The following is a 20,741-nucleotide window of genomic DNA, read 5'->3' on the forward strand; positions in this document are numbered from 1 at the left end:
CGGTAACACTGAATAAATCTGTATTTCCAGTAATAAATGTTTGGTCGCATTTGGATGTAACAAGTCAGCACCCCCCCAACTAAAACATGATTTTTTTAAACACTTGACACATGGTCCGTTCATCAGAGATTGATGGCCGAATTTTACTGTGTGACAAAGTCTTTAAAAAATATCAAACAACACAGTTTATGAAATTATCAAATGGCATCAGAAGTACACAAAGTCATATGAACAATTAATTTAAAGTTATAGTTTTATTAGAATGCAATAATTACTATCATATAAAATGTGTTTCATAACATTCTTCTGTTGTGGCGCAATCAACAAAGCTCTGCATACAATGTTCATTTTTAATTCTTATTCGTACCCCATCTGTACAATAAACGTAAGAGACAAAAATGTGAAGTAAATTTTGGATTGAAAAAAACTACATGTAAATCTGGGTTACTTACAGTTAACAAATACTGAGACTACACAAAAAATCAGACCAAAAGCTGTTAAATAATGCTATAAATATTACATTGAATTTCCCTTTGTCCCCTTGAAAAGGTATTTGGCCAAAATTCTGATTGAAGTACATGTACGTAACAGCAACACTGACTTTCCTACCAATTAGAAAACAAATGTTAAAGCTTACAATTATAAAAGGAAAAACCTTTCTCTTAAATAGCCATCATCTTCACATGGCATAAACTAATACACAATTTGAACCAACCTTTATTATCAGGTAAAACCAACAGATATCCAAAGGTTGAGCGATTGGAAATGTTTGGTCTATTCTAGCACTGGTTAAGCCCTCCACAAATAAGTTTTTCCTCGCTCAAAATTCACCAGAAGATGTTAAGTTTGACAGAAAAAGGAACCAAGTTGGAGCATCTAGGAAATATCCTACTGGTCTTCAATATCCAAAGGAGAGCTACCACTATGTACTTGCAGAGAACTTGGCCAAAAGAAAAAATCAAAGCTGCACAAGCATGGTGAACTTTGCAAAAAGGCTATAAATGGATACATTGTACAATCAAACATGTACATCTATCTGAAAAAAACACACAACAGCCACTAAAAAATCTTCACTGTTAGGCCTATATACACGGAAAAAGCCAAAACAAAAAACAGGTCATACACTAATGGCTTCCCCGAACAGTTTACATGTAGAGCAGACTACGAGTACATGTACATGTATAATGGTGTGGTAGGGCAATAAAGTGCTGCATTTAGAAACTTCACAGCTGTATCTGAGAGATACCCCGGTATTGTACTGAGACTGCATGTTCTGGCAAATCGAATGTCTCTAGGTTACAGAATGAAAGACTTGTAAGCATGGTCAAGTGCTTCCTGAATGTGTCCTAAGTTCTTCCATGGGCACTACAGCTATTGTGGAAAGTCAAGAACATTCCTAATGATTTGCCTAGAGAGTAGGTTTTCACCTTGTATAAATGTACAAAATCATACAGCATATCGTGTTCCACCACTGCTTTCTGTTGACGCTTGTCCATGTAAAGAGGCCCATTCAAGCCCAATGTGCATGGAGGAATTCCTCCATAATCCATATATACCTCCTACATAATTACAAAGGAGAAAATGACATCTTACAGTGTATACAAATCTAAAGAGTTTTATATATAACACTTTGTTATCCCTTGTATCACTCTCATGCCTATACACATGCACTTGTGCCATTTACACAGCTAATGGCACATTGTATTAGTAACAAAGACCTACTAATAGTCATTTATTTACCTTCATTCTGTTTTATATGACACCACTGAATCTACCAAAATTTGAAATACTAATCTCAGAAAACTTAAGTGTCCATATTAGATCAAGCTTAGCTTTGTATTGATTTGTACTGTTTCTACCCTTCTACAGAACTGTCTAAAAATACTACAATGCGAGTGCTTTCTATCACTACGAACATCTAAACAAGAGAAGTACATATATGGTGAAATAACAATGGACGGTCATTGTTAGTGCACTGTGTTTCTTTTGTTACATGTTCGTAGTGTGTGTATTGACAGGATAATGAACAATATTTGCACACTCAGAAATCAGACACACTCAATATCGTGAACAGTTGGGAGGTTGGGAGCATTGGTACAGTCATCTGTAAAAGTTTAAGACCACCTTGAGTTTTATTGGTATTTCTGTCACTGGGCCTGCATTACACTGTCTTACTGAATTATTACTTGACATTGATTTTACAGTGGTGCATAACATCAGTGTAGTGCTGTATACCCATTTGAATGAAATTTTTTGCAAAGGCAGGTCTTGTATGACATTTTGTCTGCAAGGCAGCATGGGTATAAAAAACCAGTCTAAGCTGTCAGAAATAAGGGAGGGCACACTGAATATTAGACTGTTAACCACTTCATACTGGGGCATTTTTCAATGTTGATGATGCTGGGCCTGCATGACTTTCATTTTTTACGTTTTCAAAATCCTTCAAAAATTCATCATTTCGTTTAACAGTCATTTATAGCCTCACCAAGTAATCTTTAGGCACTACTCTAAGTTGACAGTGACCTTCACTGACGCCCGAGTATTTCAGCCAGGCTAGCAGCCTTGTAAACAGAGCCCAGATTGTGCGGTGTTGTATAACTTTCTTTTGTTCACGAACCTGGCTTAGTGCACTGCTGACCTTTTTTTCGATAGGGGCCAGATTAGCGTGCAGCCGTGCTGTGTGGCTCATCGTTGCGGTGGTGGAGCGCTCTTGTCCCCGGTGGTAATCCGCTCGCTCTAAATGCCCTAAACCCTGGTATATGGTTTCAAAAGAAGGCTGGATTATCACCACTTTTGAGAGTGAAAAATATTGGTAATGCCCAGAAGCCTGGTCTTTTGTTCGGAGTACGGTCTTTTGTTACAGGGCCCTGTTCCTTTGTCCGAGTTCGGCGACGCGGCCACCCATATAAACCATACGGCTCTGATCCCGGAGTCCCCGGCAGGAAGTGGTTAACATGTCAAATCATGGAAATGTAGTCAAAAATGTTCAACCAAGGTACCAAAGTTACACATTGAAAATAAACATAAGTTGCCATGATTGATCGGTTTAAGTTTGGTTTTACTTCTGGTTAATGCATTTTATATGGTGGTCCTAAACTTTTGAAAATGACTGTAATGTGTGACATAATCGGCAAATGCTCTTCATGGTGAATAGTTTCTGCAATAAATTTTCTGTAATAATGTCTTGGTTTTTCTGCAGGTTTAGTTTCCTACAACCTCTATACTAACAGTGATAGGGTGGTAGCAGATTTTGAAATGGTTCAGTGTAGATAGATTTAAAGGTAGTTTATTCCTAACTACATGTAAACTTCCACTTTGTTTCCCACATTCCTTCTTTTGCTAGAAAATATCAGTAGACATTGACTTCATGTTCCATTTTGAATGTTCCTATCCCTGAGGGTATGCAAGCCCCTATGAATGAAACAAGTAATTCCTCATACAAAATGATGGCAGCACTGCCGAACAGTCATGAACCGAATACAACACAGCCCCAGGCTAAGTTAGAAATTCAACAGTATCACCAATCACGACAAAATGACTGAAATATTTAACAACTGGAGATGCTCCCAACCCAACCAATTCCTAAAGATCACTACCAGGAAATACATAGAAATGGTATAAATTTCTATTCACAGCTTAATTACTCATCTAAGAACTACATGTACCTGCAAAATGTAATCATGCAATGCACTGTGACAAGATATATACAATTTACAAACTAGATATCCCTATTTTTTCTCTCATTTCAAATTTCTTTGTTCTGCGTGAATTACGTTTGTACAAAATTAAGAGGTAATGAGAAGAAATGAAATGTTGATAAGGAAAAGGAAATTCTTAATTTTAAGAGTCAAAATGAAATCAAAATAGATATTCTATGGTTACTCTGCCTTTTTTCCATTGGTAAATTAGCACTGGATGAAATTTGTGGGATAGGCTGCTCTCAACTCTCAACCGCAACATGGGGCGATTCACAGTAGTGTGCCTCCAAGAGTTTGCAATGTGTTTGCCAATCAATGCATGAAATCTGTCGACCCAATGCATGTTTGGAAAGGATTAGTAGATTTTGCACACTGTGACTGGTCAACGTGTTGCAAACTCTTGGAGGCCCACTACATGTATTGTGAATCAACCATATTTATTTCAGCTTTACAACTGAGTCCTTTTTGAACCCACAAGGATCCAGCTCATGTAAAGTGCGATGGAAACCAAGAAGTTCAACAAAGGGTCTTGTGACCCCCACTAACAAGCTCACTAAAATTGCCCAACACTGTTTTTTTGTTGGAAAATTAACATGAATGATGCAGTCATGTCAGTCGTGTCATTCATTTACACACAACATTGTACTTTCTGTGTGCCCATTCAAAAGATGTCTTGGCAATGGTCACATACATAACTGAGAATACACAACACAATATCGTATGTTACCCAACAAACTATCAATTCAACAGTCACAACAGGGGGATATTCCTTGTAGTACCACCTTCACTTGACAATTTGTGAGTTATATTTCCTCATGTACATGTACACATTCTACCATCCCACTAGTAACTATGTCTCTTTGCATGCATGACTCAATTGGACATGTATGTGAACTTGATGTTAGATGCATTATCTTTCAGTTGACTCATGAAACACAGAAATAATGCATGCTCCACCCAGAAAAGTAAGCCACACTCTCTCTTGTACACGCTGAGCGCAGGAATAAGTTTTTCTTTACTGACTCAGCTAAACTACTCAAAGCTGCTTCACTATTTACCTGAAGAAAATGCCCCATACTTTCCTGCATGGACATTTCAACAATGGGCAACCACACTCAGGATAAGGCAGCTATCACACATACATGTATGCTCTCCTAGAATAATTCAAGCCCAAACCTCTGTGAGCTTTCATTTTGGCATTTCTTCAGGTGCAGTCACCACTGAAGCATGAGCGTGAACCATTTGCCAAACAATCCTACAAAAAGGGACAGGAACGCTCATTCTGAGACTCAGATCAGAACAAAAAACTTTGAGAGTGCTGGAAATATCAACTCCTCGCCAACAATACTTTTGATAATAACTGCCAATGTCTTTTGTCAAAATATATGTATACAGTCCTCACCTGCCTTTTGTGACCTCTACTGATTACTTACCATAAGTCAATTGTAAGATTTGTATAAATCAATGTTTAACACTTTAAAGTTAAAACACATAAAATAACAGAAAAAAGCTGTTTAAGTTTCAAAACAGAATTTGACTTTTTTAGAAATTGATTTTTCAAAAACCAATAATGTCTTTTGTGGGAAAATCTGATGACATTGTCTCCAGTCAGAACTAAGGCATAAATAAAAATAATAAATAGTAATGAAAGTTGTGGCATCATCTTTGCTAAAAAGCTACTTGGTGGGCCACTGCCACCTGAAGTTCTCTTTTTCGGGGTTGTGATGCCACAGATATCAATAACAATAAATTATTACTGGAACTCTATGTGGCTGACTTCAACAGATCTTTTTAATCAAGCTGGTTTGACGAAGAGTAATTTTAGCTCCAGACCATCCAATCTGGGAAAACTTGCCTCCTTACTCATGTAATCAAGCTGATATCTTAGATGACATCTTCATCTTAGATATCATGCTTGATGTTGGCTGAAAAAGCAAGATGACCTTGCCAATAAAGTGGCTTTTAGAAAGGTCCTAGCCATTACATGGCAAAATGCCTTCCATAAATTTTCAGCTCTTATTTCCTTTTCCCATCCCCTTACATTACAGCACCTTTATGGCATACAGAAATCACTGTACATGTCCTGCTGTACACCGGTGCCCCTCTACATATCATATAAGCTATACACGTAACATCTATGGCAGCCCACTATCATACCACATAACGGCTCTTTGCCACAGATCCTGTTTTGGACATCGTGTCTGCGTGGGCCTGTGGTAAAAACAAGAAAAACCAGTGCACCACTGAGAGTAGCAACAAGAGATGATTTGGCTTGACAAAGCAATGAGATCCTTTTGGGATAAGATGTCAGTAACCTATGCTGGTTCATGTGGCATGGCAAACACAACCAACCTATTTCTATTAGAATATTAACTGAGCACTGAGTAACTGTAAATTTAAGTTGTCATTACAAGTGAGGAATGCCATCACCTTAGACTGCCTTCAGTCAATGCTGCAAACTCATATTTTCCACAATGCTTTCAATTTGCAATGCATTGTATTCTAATCATTTCATTCATTTAATATAATTAACATTCTTCGTGGTTTCTCCTGGTACTGCGTTGCATCAATTTAAAAATTTTGGACACTTTTTAAGCTCCTTTTTGTCACTGAAATGTATATTTGAGCATATTTTGTATGAAAGTTGCACTCAACCCATTTTCCTTTTGAAATGGTTAACCACCACCTTCTTTTCTTTGCCGGTGTGGGGCTCCTTTGAGCACAAAACCAAAACAGTGGAACGCCGCTATAACGAACACAATGGGGTCCACGCTAAATGTTCGATACAGCGGTCATTCGGTATAGCAAAATTTACTGCCGAACGTTTTGTTGCCATGTTGAATAGCGCCCTCTTTAGTCTAACTGAAGTGCACCCTCTTCTGATACTATGGTTCTCTGTTTTTGTGATGTTTTGCCGTGATTTCACGTTTAAGGTTTCTAAAAATATATCTTTTTTGTTTGTTTTTTATTAAATCTTAAGTTGCAAAATCGATTTCAAATTTATCCTAAAAGTCGTATTAAAGCTACCGCTCAGGATTGATCTCTGAGGTGAATTTCAGTGGCTTGTGTATCTTCGGCGCCCTCTTTAGACTACTGTTAGTGCAATACCACACTGCGCTTGCAGTTTTCTTCCACAGCCACACTGTCACTTTCAATACTTATTCACTATTAAACAGCTTGAGCAAAGATGCCAATTTTGTAATGCATTAACCCTAACCTTTCGTAACCACACAGGATTCAACACCAGCAAAATGTGTGAGTTTGTGGCACTGGGTACTGGTAGCTTACTATCTGGTGTTTAATTTTATTTGAATGTGTACTTCGGGCCTGCACATACGTGTACCCTGTTGAATTTGACTGAATGGGCACTGTGGGCCTCTCACTTTTTACCATGAAGAATGTCAGTGAGTATGTATTTTTTAAGATTATGTAATGATAGAAAGCTTCCCATTGAAATGGTCAGTATGTAATATGTAATATTATGTAATAATTACCATAACAAGGAAAATCTTCCGTGTTTCTGACCACAATGATCCCAGCAGTTGGGGATGGATATGCAGCATGATGGTGTGTGAGTTTGAATAGTTTCAGCCAGTCCATTCTCTTTGTACCGAGCAATAAGCCTGCTGTACCCAATCAAACAAAATTACACAGGTAAAGACCTGTTGGAGTTTGTGTGATTGGGTACTGTTGCAGCAGGAGGTACTTTTGAAGTCTGTGGGATTGGGTACTGTGAGGTAAGAGTTTCTTTCCAAGGTGTTGAAGTTTGGGTGATTGGGGAAGGTTAGGTCCAGCAACCCTTGGGTGGTTAGGGTTACTTGAATTTGAAATCTGTTTTTTCAATGGTTTCCTTTTGCACCTTACACACTTTTTTTCATCACAAATCAATGACTTTCCATGTGCGGCTTGCAAGTGCATCTTTATATGCCTTGTGCCACTATGGAAAACATCTCAATGTCTGTAATACACACAAGACATTAATGGTGAACTTCCAAAGCATCATCACAAGCAAACTCAGGGTGGATAAATTCCTATTATGTTTCCATTTACTTTTCTGACAACTTTGAATGATGTCAAGTGACACTCAAGGCATCAAAAAGTATTTTGAATTTTGTATGCATTAAAACACACAAGGTAAAAAATGAACTTGTGTCACTTAATGACAAATGTTCAATTGAGTGGCTAAGGACCAAAATGAATTTTAAATTTGACTCACCTCATATGATATTAATGTCTTAGGTGGTAGATGAAGAACTTCCTTGAATCCACGCCTATAAAAACATTCAATCAAAAACACTTAAAACAAAGGTAACTGCATTTGATTCTGCAGATTATTTTTTAAAATACAAGTCAACTAAAAAGTTGATTTTGAGCTACATGTAGATTTGAACTTGTGATTGTCTCATACAAACATTCACCACATCTTTTCCTGAGAGGGGCATCCCCCTTCAAGTTCTGATTGCTGGATATTGCCTCTAGAACCCCAAACATCACAGTTTGTTTCTTCTGTGACCTGTGACTGGATCTCAAGCCTCTGTTAAGCTGATCCAGCCATCACTACTGCTGTACTCTTTCACATGCAGGAGTCAAAATTAATGGTGGTCCACTGGCCCGAGGCCAGTACAAAAGTCAGCGGACCAGCTGATTTAATAAAACTGGTGGTCCGGTGGGCCAGTACAATTATGTATTTGGTAAATTTAATAAAATATAGAAGAACTGAAAAAAAAGATCTGTGTACATATTACTCGAATCAGTAGTGTGGTGGATCTGGATATATTTTCGCCTGCTGTGTGTACCTGCATGTACCTGTAGCTGCGCAACATAAGACTGATCCGAACTGTAGTATTGCCATGCATAGCACCAAGCGCTGGGCTAATCTAGAGTGTTTTCGAAACAAGTGGATTCAGCTCAGACTTCGGTTTCTCTGGTTCAAGTCTGAGCTTGAACACATGGTTTTGAACACTGTTTAAATGAAAATGGGAAGTCCCACCCCTTTGGATGCAGTCACACATGACGGCATTCCAACTCCAGAGTCAGTCCCATCCGCCTAATTCCACTTTAACAAAAAAAAATCTGGGTGCCCATTGTCGGTTGGCTTTGATGTTTGCAGCCACTTTGCTTTTGATTCTGGCAGATAGGTGGTTTTGCAAGTAGGATTGGGCCGGAGAATATGAGGGCCTTGCCGCGATCTGAATAATGTTCTCACTGTTATGGCTGTATTTCTGTTTGCTGTGACCAGGTGCAAATGTCTGCTGTTTTTTGTGGAGGTTTTAGCAGTTCTATTTTTTTTCCCATTTAAACAGACGTTTGCCATCTGTTCTGTACACATGTGATTTTTTTCCACATGAAATATTTTACAAGGTTAAGCAATAATCAGAGATTGATCATTTTCCCCTATTTATGAAGGTATGTCTTTCTCATAGATCTGTTTTCTGTCCAAATCATGTCGGTTAAAACAAACAATACGATTGTGTTTCAGATGGATTTAATACAACTTCAAACATTTTCTTATTTTTCTGACATCGGAGGAAATGATGTACAGTAGTCGCCAGACTTCATCGATAAAATCAAAGATACAAGGAGCACATGTCACGACTGTTATATTGATAAAAATGCTAATGTTAGATAGCAGGTGTTAGAAATGAAATCTACGATCCCAACTAGAATTTGGAACCCAAATATTACGAACTTGAAAGAAAAATCGAGACTGGCCTTTAGCATTGAAATTTAAAAAAATGGTCATATTCAAAAGAAAGTTACACAGTCGCTGATGTCTGACTGATTTTTGACATCCATGTTTGGCTTGAATAATTACTGCAAGAATCCTTGTAATGATTGTCACAATAGAAAGGTAATAAATTTGCAGGCTTACTTCAGCTCTTGACCGATTCCAAGCAAAACTTACCGCTTTGATGTTGTGGACGGACAATAAAATTTTGGTAACTCGAAGTCACCCAACGAAATTAAACCTTACTTCGGAATGTAAGGGCAACAAAATAATAGTATTCCTATTACACTGAAAGCATAATAGGTTGGGTAGAAGGGAAGTATTTTTTTCTTCTGAAGTGTTTGGGTAAAACATTTAGGATGGGAATTTTTCTTAATTCAAAAGTAATTTTGATGTTTTTCATGAAAATTGTTCGGCTATGTAAGAAAGGTTTTGATTCAAATATGACAAGCAGCAAAAACTAGAATGTAATATCTACGGCCAAGTCGAGGTTTGTAGAGTGAGCTGGCACATTTCCCACCTGATCCGACCACGTTTTCAAAATTTCAATTCTTTGGTACAACAAAGAATGCATATCGCATCCCTGGCACTTGGAATTTCCAGGCGTGGACTGTGTTGAATGCCTGTCTATGATGTATTCCATCCACTGTTTTTTCCCCGCAGATTTGTAACTTGAGGATTGATGATGACAAAGATTGTATCCAAGTCAGAGCCTCTTTGAACAATTATACATTTGTGTTGCAGTGATATTTCGACGAGTTAATGTCCAGAAAATGTTTGACAGCTTGTACTAAACGATGCACACAGGGCATGTAAAAACCACGCTTCTGGCGCCCTGCTCCAGTTGTGAAACCCTGCTTCAGCAAAAGCCAAAATGAACTAACCTTATTCAAGTGGTAAATTCGTGTGTGCTAAAGTGAGTTATAGTGAAGATTGTTAGTCACTACCTCCGCTCACAAAGAAACGGCTGTAATGAGTCCCACTGACTCCTACATGAATACATGACCGTGTGGCCCAAGGATAAGACAAAAGGCTTCCACTTTGAGCCAGGCCGCAGCTACCGGAAGCTACATGTACAGATCACTGTACGCACGTACATGTACAGTAGATTCTTGTTCAGTGTCCGAAAACGAAAGGAGACGTGGAAAGTTTGGCCTTGCGGTTGCGTTGTCAGAAAAAGAAAAATCGTTAGAAAGCAGAAGATGAGGAAAAACTGGCCTGTTGATGGCAAAAAAGCAGAAAATAAAATTCAGCATACGCAACAAAATAAAGGGAAAATTTCACACCCCTGAAATAAGCACAAGAGTTGGAAACAGTTTTTGTTATATTTCTTTTTCAATAAAAAGATTTTGGGTCGGCACGATTTGCAAGGTTGGGCGGGTGAGTGGAAGCACAAATATTATTTTGTATGGCATAATGGTTGTAAATGTGATGTCAATGTCAAAAAGATCTCTCGGTTTACGATTACTGAAATACATTATGATGCGTCTAGAATAATAAACTTCACTGTCATATGAAAACATATATTAAATGTACATGAGATAAAAAGCAATTGAAAGCATCAAGCTAGGGATGTTTTTTCAAGACTTTCAATTGCCATGGACGTGGACGAAGCTAACAGCATGCATATGTAGACTTGTGTGTACAGGTCTGCAAGAATTCATTCGCCCACCATGGCATAGCCGCCTGTGCGCGAGATGGTCGCCGAAGAAGCATGATGTCATGAGGGAATATTGTGACTTGATAGGTATGTCTTGCAAAATGTACGTCATGTCAGCACACAATCTAGTTGGTGGGCACGCTTATTCTTTTAGAAGCAATATGAATAATTCAGTGTTGGGCGAATAGTTGGGCTCTTGAGAAGAGAGAATAGTTAAGCAAACGTATCTTGGGTGTATTTTTTATCAGATTTGGGAAGGGATTTTTCCTAGCGTTGCTACAATCAGTGCAAAAAAAATAATTGATTTTTGACATGTGCTCTACGCTATTCAATGACGACAGGAAACTGGCGAAGGATGCCCGCATTTCGCGATATGTAAGCGTACGTGATGCATCTGGAGGAGGGTGCTAAACCTCGCTGCAGTAGGAAACGAGGATGAAAGAGCAGTACAACCTCAAATTAAATTCATGAACACAGAAAATACAAACAGGCAAGAGATCAATTTTTTCATGAACTTGCAAAAATTTTGTAATGTGGCAGTGTTTTTCGACTTGAACCAGCTGGGATACGTTCAAAGACTGGTTAACACATTTCCACCATGTCTTCTTTGGCGATGGTTGGGCACGGCGGGAACTAGTGCAATATTGCTTCAATTGCATTGGGCACATGTTTTCAACACTGTGATTCGTACAACACTCGTTATTAATGGGTCTTCAACAATGGTTTTTCAGGCAACTGAGTCACAAAAACCTTTCATTGTAACAAGAATTTCCTACAATGCGATTTCACTGTAACAGATTTTCTCCCTGTAGAAACGTAAACATTTTAGCCGGGACCACAGATGCATGTTTGTTATAACCCAAATTTTGTTACAGCCTGTTCGTAATAACAAGCGGCAGTTGCATTATTTACGCACTGTGCATGTAAGTTATACACGTACAGGTACTTTGGCAAGGTAGGCTGCAGCATGGTAATCGTACTGCATTGCATTTTTGGGGATCACGCAGACGCCGCTGTGGCAAGGGGAGGGCTGGGACAAATAATACATGAGCTGCAATATTTCTGGCTGTCGGTCGCAATCACTTAGAGCACTGTGGAAAATGTAGGCCTAGATGGACAAAACAGTTTTAAATTCCTCTTTTCATAAAAAGGGCTCTGCAGCCTAATTTCCTGAGATGATGCAGAAAAGCTGGCCCTGGAAACTGCTATTTTTCAAGAGACATCGCGGCAATTGAAGGCCATCGATCAATGGCACGGCTACGTGCTGTCATGAAATTCCTTTCATGTAAAATTACCACTTTAAGAAGTTTTTCCAAGAACTTTGGCAAGTGTTTTCCCTGAAAATTAGAAACAGTGTCTCTTTTTAAAACCTGCGACAAAAGAAGCCTATATCTGCCCATTGTGCCTTTACATCGGTTACTAGTGTTGATGTCTCCTCGAACACGTACAAAACAGGCATGAACACGCGTACATGTATATTCTTTTTCTCATCTGCCCCCCCTTCACTCTTACCATTGCTGGCTCCTCAAAGGAATTCTTCAACTTAATCCTTTTGAGTAAACAATAAACCATGGACAAAAGCCTGCCTGGAATGAGCTCTTTGTGGCTAGGCAGGTCGTTCAGCTAGGACAATGGAAACCCCCTGATAAATGATTGTCAGGCTTGGCTTTTGTTAGTAGATTAAAGACTAACAAAAGGGGTTCAAAGGCTGCATGGCCTCAGCAATGACCAGTTTTCGAAAGGCTTGGCTGCGTCAGGGTTTCGCCGTACTTATCCACTCGTTTCGTAAGTGCCCCTAGTCTTGACTGCACCAAGTTATCCAGTATATTAACATGTAGGCCCCCTAACAAGGATTGCTCACTGCAGCTGCATGTGCAGTTCCGGTAGGACCAAAACTTTCAGCAGGACCAGTGGAAACTTTGAAGTACTGGTCCTGCTGGCTACCAAAAAAAACCCTGCTATGACAGGTCCCCCACCCAAGCTTGATTTTAACCCAAGTCTCCTAATCAATACAATTCCAACTACAGTCCTGTCCTATAAGCCTGGTGTCTCTCCAGACATGGTCTCTCTGACTCACCCAATCTTCATGATGCCTTCCTCCTTCTTATAGTTGCCTGTCCACACAGCAATCTTGTTACCCTTGCTCCGGACATTGATGACACCTCCATTTACCAATTCACTTTCATCGTCGCACGACTCTCCGATGAGGAACAACAGCTAGAGATAACGGTGGTGACAATTTGCACACTTGAAAAAGTCTTTTGGAAAACACATCACTTCCTCATTATACATGTTCATGCTCTCAATTTTTATTTTGCAGTCTGTTTATAGGCTTAGACTAGATACGTTCTAAAGACCAATATGTTTGATATATAGTCTGACATAAGACAACATTCATCACCTGTCATCTTTTATCATTGTTAAATAATAATACTTATGTATTTATATTATGCATTCAAGTGCTGACAGACTGTCAATGTACTTCACACCTCATTATCCCTGCTCACAGGGCTAAGAAACAATCTTATAATCATCTCAACTCCCTGGGGAGTATGCTACCAGGTTTATCAACCACAATATCCCTCTCTGCCTTCACAGGTACCCATTTATACTCTGGGGGGAAAAGAGGCAAGACGGACTTAACTGATTTGCCTGAGGACACAACATGAGCTCTACATCAAGATTTGAACCCTAACCCTGCAATAGGAAGATAAGAACCCTAACCACTAGACCACTCCAAAACAATAAACAAAGAATGATTGGACTGATTAGACCTGTTACATGTGTAACTCCTCATTGGACATCTTTTCTCTGATGCTTAAAATGCCGTCTTGAAAATTTGACACACCCTTCTTGCAAAATTCCCTTTCATCAAAAACAGTCTGCCATAAATGTTGTACTTTCCCACTGATGTATACTTCATGCATGGAGGCTGACACGTGTGAGAACATAACTACATGTATAAATGACCATATGCATGTAAAAATAAAGCCCTTCATTTGATTGAATTAAATCTTAAGAGGTACTCACAATGAATGTCTTTACACACATACCACATTTTTAACAGATTGGTCATAAGACAGCCAAGTTCTTGTAAAGAAGAATTCTCCCACCCAGCTAGGGAATGCCCAAGTAAGGGGGCCATTTCATTGGTTATGTGTGCTTGAAATTTTTATAGCCTAGATTTTGTTTAAAAACCAACTCCAACTGTTTCAAAAGTTTTGAAAATAAACTCTTATTGCGTTTAGTGTTTAATAAATCACATATTCATTACCAAATCATGTCTGTACTGCATCTGTATTTTTTGTAATTATGGCAAAACTTTGAACACTGTCTGAGTTTTATGAAAAATTTCCACAATCTGACCGCTGTAAGCGCTGTAGAGAAACAAAATTTGTATAATGTAATACCGAGAAAAGATTGAAACTGGTATCTGTGGTACAACTGGTTGTGCTATAAACGTACATACATTTTGTATACTGTAAATGAAAATGGAGCTACATGTGCGAGCAGATCGATCTGTGTGCAGGTTCTACTGTGCCGCATTATCTCTTTTCGGTCGAGAGTTTGTGCTCCTTTCTTCATGACTTACAATAATGCCCAAATCGTGCGTCTTGGGCATTATTTCTGTGAAATGAAATTTTTCAAGTTTCCGAAGAATGAGAGCATTCTTCAAGTTCATACTGTCGTCCGCAGCTATGTGTGCTATAGATGCATATAGAGCGCACTGTTGTATTTCCTCTCCACAGTAATACATCACAGAAATCAATATTCATTAGATGCTAATGAATCATGACGTCACGCTCCTTTTCATGAAAGCGGAACTCTCACTAACAAAATGCCTACAAAATGCATTTCTTTTGACACGACAAATGAACACAAAAAGGCGGTTTTGACTTTTCTTAGTTTATTAGACATACATGTAGCTCTTCAAATTGGGACATCGGTACTAAATAAAATTGAAATCACTGGAGTTGTTCTTTAATTCTTATGTATTGCATCCATGCTGGCACTTACCGATTCCAACCAGAATCTGTCTACATCCTGGGGTTTTGGCCGACCCAGATTCACCAGCCAACGACCACCAGCTTTATTCTTGCCATCCTCCCACATGGGTTTGATACCATCCTGCAAAAGATGACATCCCACAAGAAATGTTCAACCTTTAGGCTGGCTTTTTTATTCATCAATATCATTTTAACCACTTCCTGTTGGGGCAGTTATCAATGTTGATGATGCTGGGCTGGGATATTTATCCTTTTTTTGTGTTTTCAAAATTCTTTAAAAATTCCTATCTTCATTTACTGGACACTTACAAACACACGAAGGACTGTCTTGTGACCACTCTGGTGACCACTGTGGCCTGACAGACAAAATCTATTGACACCTGAGTATTTCAGAGTATTTCAGAGTATTTTTGTTCACAAATCTGGCTCAGTGTGCTGCTGATCTCTTTTCAATGGGGGCCAGATTAGCATGCAGTGGTGCTGTGTGGCTCATCGCTGTGGTGGTGGAGCGCTTTAGTGCCTGGTGGTAATCTGCTTGCTCTAAATGCCCCAAACCATGGTATATGGTTTCAAAACAAGGCTGGATTATCTCCACTTTTGAGAGTGAAAAAATGTCGGTAATTCCCAGCAGCCGGTCTTTTGTTCCGGGTACGGTCTTTTGTTACAAGGCCCTGTTCCCGTTGTCCGAGTTCGGAGACCCCAGCCATGCATATAAAGCATACGTGTCCGGATCTGGAATCCCCGGCAGGGAGTGGTTAATGTGTAATTTGGCCCTTTGTAGGCATTATGGGTTTTTTGCGCACTTGAATTTTGCTGTGTAAGATGCCTAAATACTGGTATGTCTGTAGCAAGGTATCCACAGGGATAGTGATAAGCTACACAGTTATAGCAAAACTGAAGTACATGCACCACAGCTAACCTGTTTATAGCCCATCATGCCGACAGAGCCCATAATGAGTTCTGTATACTCTCACAGTACGTTTACTCTGCATTCAACACTTATGTTCACAAGTGTTGGCTCTCTATCTTAGTTACTGAACTGCATGTTCTGAAAGAGGGTCTGGAGGGGAGTCTCTGTAGTCCACCTGAAGAGCTGTCCCCAGGCATCCCAGCCACCAAGCTACATATATTGTGACTTGCAGACACAGCACAAGTACACCAAGGCATCTGTGGCATTAATCACCAGCATCAATCTTGCAAGATCCCCAAGTATTCCTTTGCATTACATTTCTTCTATTGAAGTTTTGCTCTCCACTTTTTGTCAACCGGCAACACAACATGACGGACTCCTGTTCTCCCACCTTGGAACGACTCATCGCAACTCATCTCTACATCTAGAACTTTGGTGCCATTTTTTTCCTTGAGCTCAAAGTGTACTCTGACTTAACAGGATCCTGCATTTTCTGTATATCTCTTATTTTAACTTATGGCCATTTGAATTGGTGTTCTCTGGATTCACTTCACACATGTATATCTCATATTGATTGGCTTGTTTATTCCCTCCAATAAAGCAAAATCCTGAATTGTGTGAGGTCAAGAGTTTATTCAAAAGGGAATTGAATTAATACGAAATTTGGTTCCTGCTATTTTGAAATGTGACCCACGGGTTACATAGGTAATTAGGAAAGTAATTTTCTGGTAGCACTTGAATAAACCAACCTTAAATAGTGAATAGTCACATCCGGATTGAAGTTTGCTCGCACACTGAATATGGTTAAACAACCTAAAGGGCAAAACAGTAGAAAGCAAACATAAACATTGTTTATTAGTCAAGCAAATATGCATAATACAAAATTGATATTGATTACTACCCTCACAATCCTCTCTAGAAATATCCGTCTCTGTACCGTTATCTTCTATTCTAAAGAAGTCTTCATCCATTGTGTGTTCATTCTGTGTTCTAAAAACTGGAACATTTAAACCGCAATTCAAAGCACCGGTAACTTATACATGTAGTTGTGTCTTACATTTCCAAAATCTAAAACCATAACCCTTTCAGTTTGATTCAGAATCTGTGACATTTTGAACGATTCTGCAGGATTGAAGAAAAGAAGAATTTAGCCAAGACCACCTTACGCAGGGCTCAATGCCTCTTCAAAATAAAACAATGAACCATTGTTTTCTGCCAAGTACAGGATTTTTAAAAGTTAGAGTAACAGTAGTGCAACCTAGTGTTGGACTTTGGCAGTATGGAGACAATACTTTCATGACCAGAGGACATGATTCACACATAACATACATGTAACCCTACCAGTAAAATAAACATTTGGAAAGGTGACATATTGACTTACGCCCAGAAGTCTTCCACTGTGTCAAACGAGGTTATGATTCTTAAGTTATCTGCCCAGGATTTGGACTTGTCGCTTTTGAAGAACCAGAGGGCCCACTTGTTCTGCAAGGGATGTTTGATGACTTCCTGTGGACCAACAACTTCCTTGCTCTGAGTTGGAGTTTCGTTCTCACCTTCGGATTTTGTTGTTTTACAATCGTGAGGTTTCTCCTGTCATCAAAGTAAACAGAGACATCTTTTACCTTGTGCTTTCCACTGGTTTCCACTGAAAACAAAACGCTACAAACCTGGATCAAAACAATCCCCAGTGTGGATTACCTTTTCCTAATTTTCACCACAGGCCATTCCTGCCCTTCACGACACCAGTACATGGCTCATTATTCTTAGTCCAAAATGATCCTTCCAAATCTTCCATGGAAGGCAAAGTAGAGCCACTTCTTCTTTGCATGTGGCACGATGCCCCTTGAAAATTCAAAGAGTGAGCCACTAGTTTCATGATTAAGAATGGTTCCTTACAAAAACATGCTTGTGGAATTCCATGAACAAATGTTGTTTCCAAGCTGCATATCTTTAACAAGTTGGCAAAAGTTCACGTCTGGAAATAAAGCTAACCTATACCCTCCAAAATCTGGTTCTGCTCCAGGCTTCCTGACTGACCCTGTACTATTTTGACAGTGCAATCCTGACTTTTTTTGAGAGGGGGGAGGGAACCTCAGAAAATGTGAAATTGAAAATAAAGAAAAAATGTGTTGGATTGATTGAAGTCCTTGACTACTAATGAAGTTTTGATGTGGTGTAAAAATTTCAACAGACTAATTTACACATGCAACTAGAACCAATACAAAACTATGCCAGGGACATAATTCATAACATACATGTACTTTACCAAGGCTCTATGCATCCATGCACGTACATGTATACATGTATGTACACAGCGAGCACATTCACCAAAGCTACCACTCATTCTAAATCACTGATTATCCAACAAATACAGTCAGGCTCTTTTGGACGAGGAACAAGAGCATGGTGACTTTGAAGAACGTTAAGCAAATCACGTTATGTATGCTACTTGGGATAAGGAGTGAAATCATTGCTGCACAGGTGCATGACTCAATCCCAACACCCCGTGGCTAGGCTTGGAAAGTATTCCAGCACTACCGAGAGTGGTAATTACATGTGCATGTACAGGTGCATGTACTTGTATTTTCAATATCGAAGCATACTGACTGATGATCCATAAATAACAAAATATCGGCAAACTCAGTATGGAATTTCAATACTGCAGTATTCTTGCTACTGTTTTCAGAATGATGCTGAACCCTTTCAAAAAAAAGAAAACTACCATATTGTTGTACACATGTATTTAATCTCATTATGAGTAATCCTGTATAATGTCGTCACAGCAGAGAAATAAGATGCAGTTGTCCAGCTTGACTTAGTAACATTAAAACTTGTAACTTTGATCGTTATCAAAGATAATATAGCACTGAATAGTAAGTGCCACTATATGATATTTCATCACGATCACGGTGTAAATATAAATTTATCTCAAATCATGTCTACTGTACCTCATCAGAAATCACAGACTGGGGATTTTAGAATCACAATGAATATTTTGCCGACTAGCAGAAGTAGCATACCGGTAGTGTGTAACCACTAAAATAGATACTCCCAGATGTAGGCAACACTATGCTGCTTTTACAGTTTCATGAATTGAAAGGGATGAAAAAATCACTGTACATGTATTTTTAGCATTAGTGCATTGCGGGATGCAGGATTGTCCCATGTGCAACCCATGTCTAATGCATATACATTGTAAATGAAGAAATATGATAGGAATTTTAGGAGAAATCTGAAGTGCAACATACATGTACATGTACAAGGTATTTTTGAATGCACAAATCCAAGCCGCAGCTTACTGTACCAGGTAAGAACCCCAAAACCTGAAAAATTTAAAAATGCTTTTGAGTTTATTTTTCATTTGTGTGGTCATGGTGGTCCTGTCTTTAGCCAACCACAACAAAACCACAAAGACTAGATATAGCTGACTATACTGGAAACCAGGCAACTGTTCGTTTGTGCAGCACATACACAGAACAAGTGGGAATGTGTACCTGGCTAGGTTCTTCAGTAGTAACCTGCACATACGTGTACCGGTACATGGTCTGATGGGTGATTATGTCAGTCAGCATTGGACTACTGACTAGCATTATCCCGGGTACATGTAGACGGCCAGTCTTCATTACATAATGACTGATGTCCAGGTTCCAAGACTTTTGTAAAACATGACCAATAATCTGGAATAATTTCTTCTTGGTTTGCTATGTTGAAGAAACTAATTCACGTTTACCTGTTCTTAACTTTCTTACCATATCTACCCAGCTGGGGGTTAAGGAGTTCCAGAAAGAACCATGTACTGCAAAATCGAGGAAAATACACTCTGAGACAACATTACAGATTTTTGCGGTTGGAGACGTATTTCATCTGTTCTCAAACTGTGAACTGCATGTACAAGAATCAAAGCTGCATGCATGCACTAAGCGTGTGCAAATTCTAATGAAGAACAGGATGACAGCCTGTCCAATGTGCCAATGACAACCTCGTGGTGCAACAAAACCCAACGTCTGAGTGCATTACAGAATTTTAATTCCTTTCAGCCATTTTAGTGTTAATTTTTAAATTCATGCATTAAATGAATTTGTCAGAAGTGATTTGTTTTTTACAATTAACTCAATTCTTAACATCGTTGATTTTTTTCTCAAAGAATTCTACGATCCTCACCTGAACTGGATCAACTGCAAGACTTTCCTTTCCTGATCCTGCCAGATCTTCATCATGAGATCCCACCAATCCTTCTTGCCTGGATCAGCACGGTCCTTCATTTGTGGGACTCATTATATAGGGAGTCCATCAGTGGGGCATTCAGTGTTTAACCTTAACCCCCTAGGCCCTTTTACAAGGAACCATCCTGAATCCTCCAAAATCCTCAGATTTTCAACGTGAAAAATTGCATTTAGCCCAAATCCTCCAAAATTTTTTGAAAATGTCATTTGGAGGTGTGCCTAACTGCCCAAATCCTTCAAAATCCTCCGGCAATTCCTATCATTATGTTGAGGCTGTGTGAATGGCACTTTCGAACTGTGCAGTTGATTCAAAAGAAATATTGGCCTGAATTTGTGCTTGACTAAGCACAAACAACGTAAGGTCTAATCCTCGACCTTCATGCATGGCATCCTTTGAAACCAGCTGTGCACTTTTGCCATACACCCTGAATCCTCCAAATTCTTCCACTCTGCAGAAAAGGATTTGGGAGGATTTGGGACGGTATGGGTTAATCGGTAGAGGGGGAGGGTCAAAA

At 39.1% G+C, this 20,741-nt stretch overlaps 1 protein-coding gene across 2 annotated transcripts in view; it reads right to left on the minus strand.

Moving 5' to 3' along the window:
* Nucleotides 1-223: 223 nt before the first annotated feature.
* Nucleotides 224-20,741, minus strand: part of LOC110988151 (eukaryotic translation initiation factor 4E-like) — a 54,257-nt gene continuing 33,739 nt past the window's right edge. For both annotated transcript variants that reach the window (XM_022251418.2, XM_087129915.1), the window contains exons 2-7: nucleotides 17,385-17,593; nucleotides 16,753-16,816; nucleotides 15,104-15,214; nucleotides 13,164-13,303; nucleotides 7,915-7,969; nucleotides 224-5,909 (exon numbers count right to left, since the gene is read on the minus strand). In XM_022251418.2, coding sequence (XP_022107110.2) covers nucleotides 5,850-5,909; nucleotides 7,915-7,969; nucleotides 13,164-13,303; nucleotides 15,104-15,214; nucleotides 16,753-16,816; nucleotides 17,385-17,593 — 639 coding nt within the window. In that variant the 3' untranslated portion in view covers nucleotides 224-5,849. The remainder of the gene's footprint in view (nucleotides 5,910-7,914; nucleotides 7,970-13,163; nucleotides 13,304-15,103; nucleotides 15,215-16,752; nucleotides 16,817-17,384; nucleotides 17,594-20,741) is intronic.

The sequence above is a fragment of the Acanthaster planci genome, linkage group LG19, assembly GCF_054643075.1.
Source record: "Acanthaster planci isolate LZ-2023a linkage group LG19, COTS_SCS, whole genome shotgun sequence".
NCBI classification, from domain to species: Eukaryota; Metazoa; Echinodermata; class Asteroidea; order Valvatida; family Acanthasteridae; genus Acanthaster; species Acanthaster planci.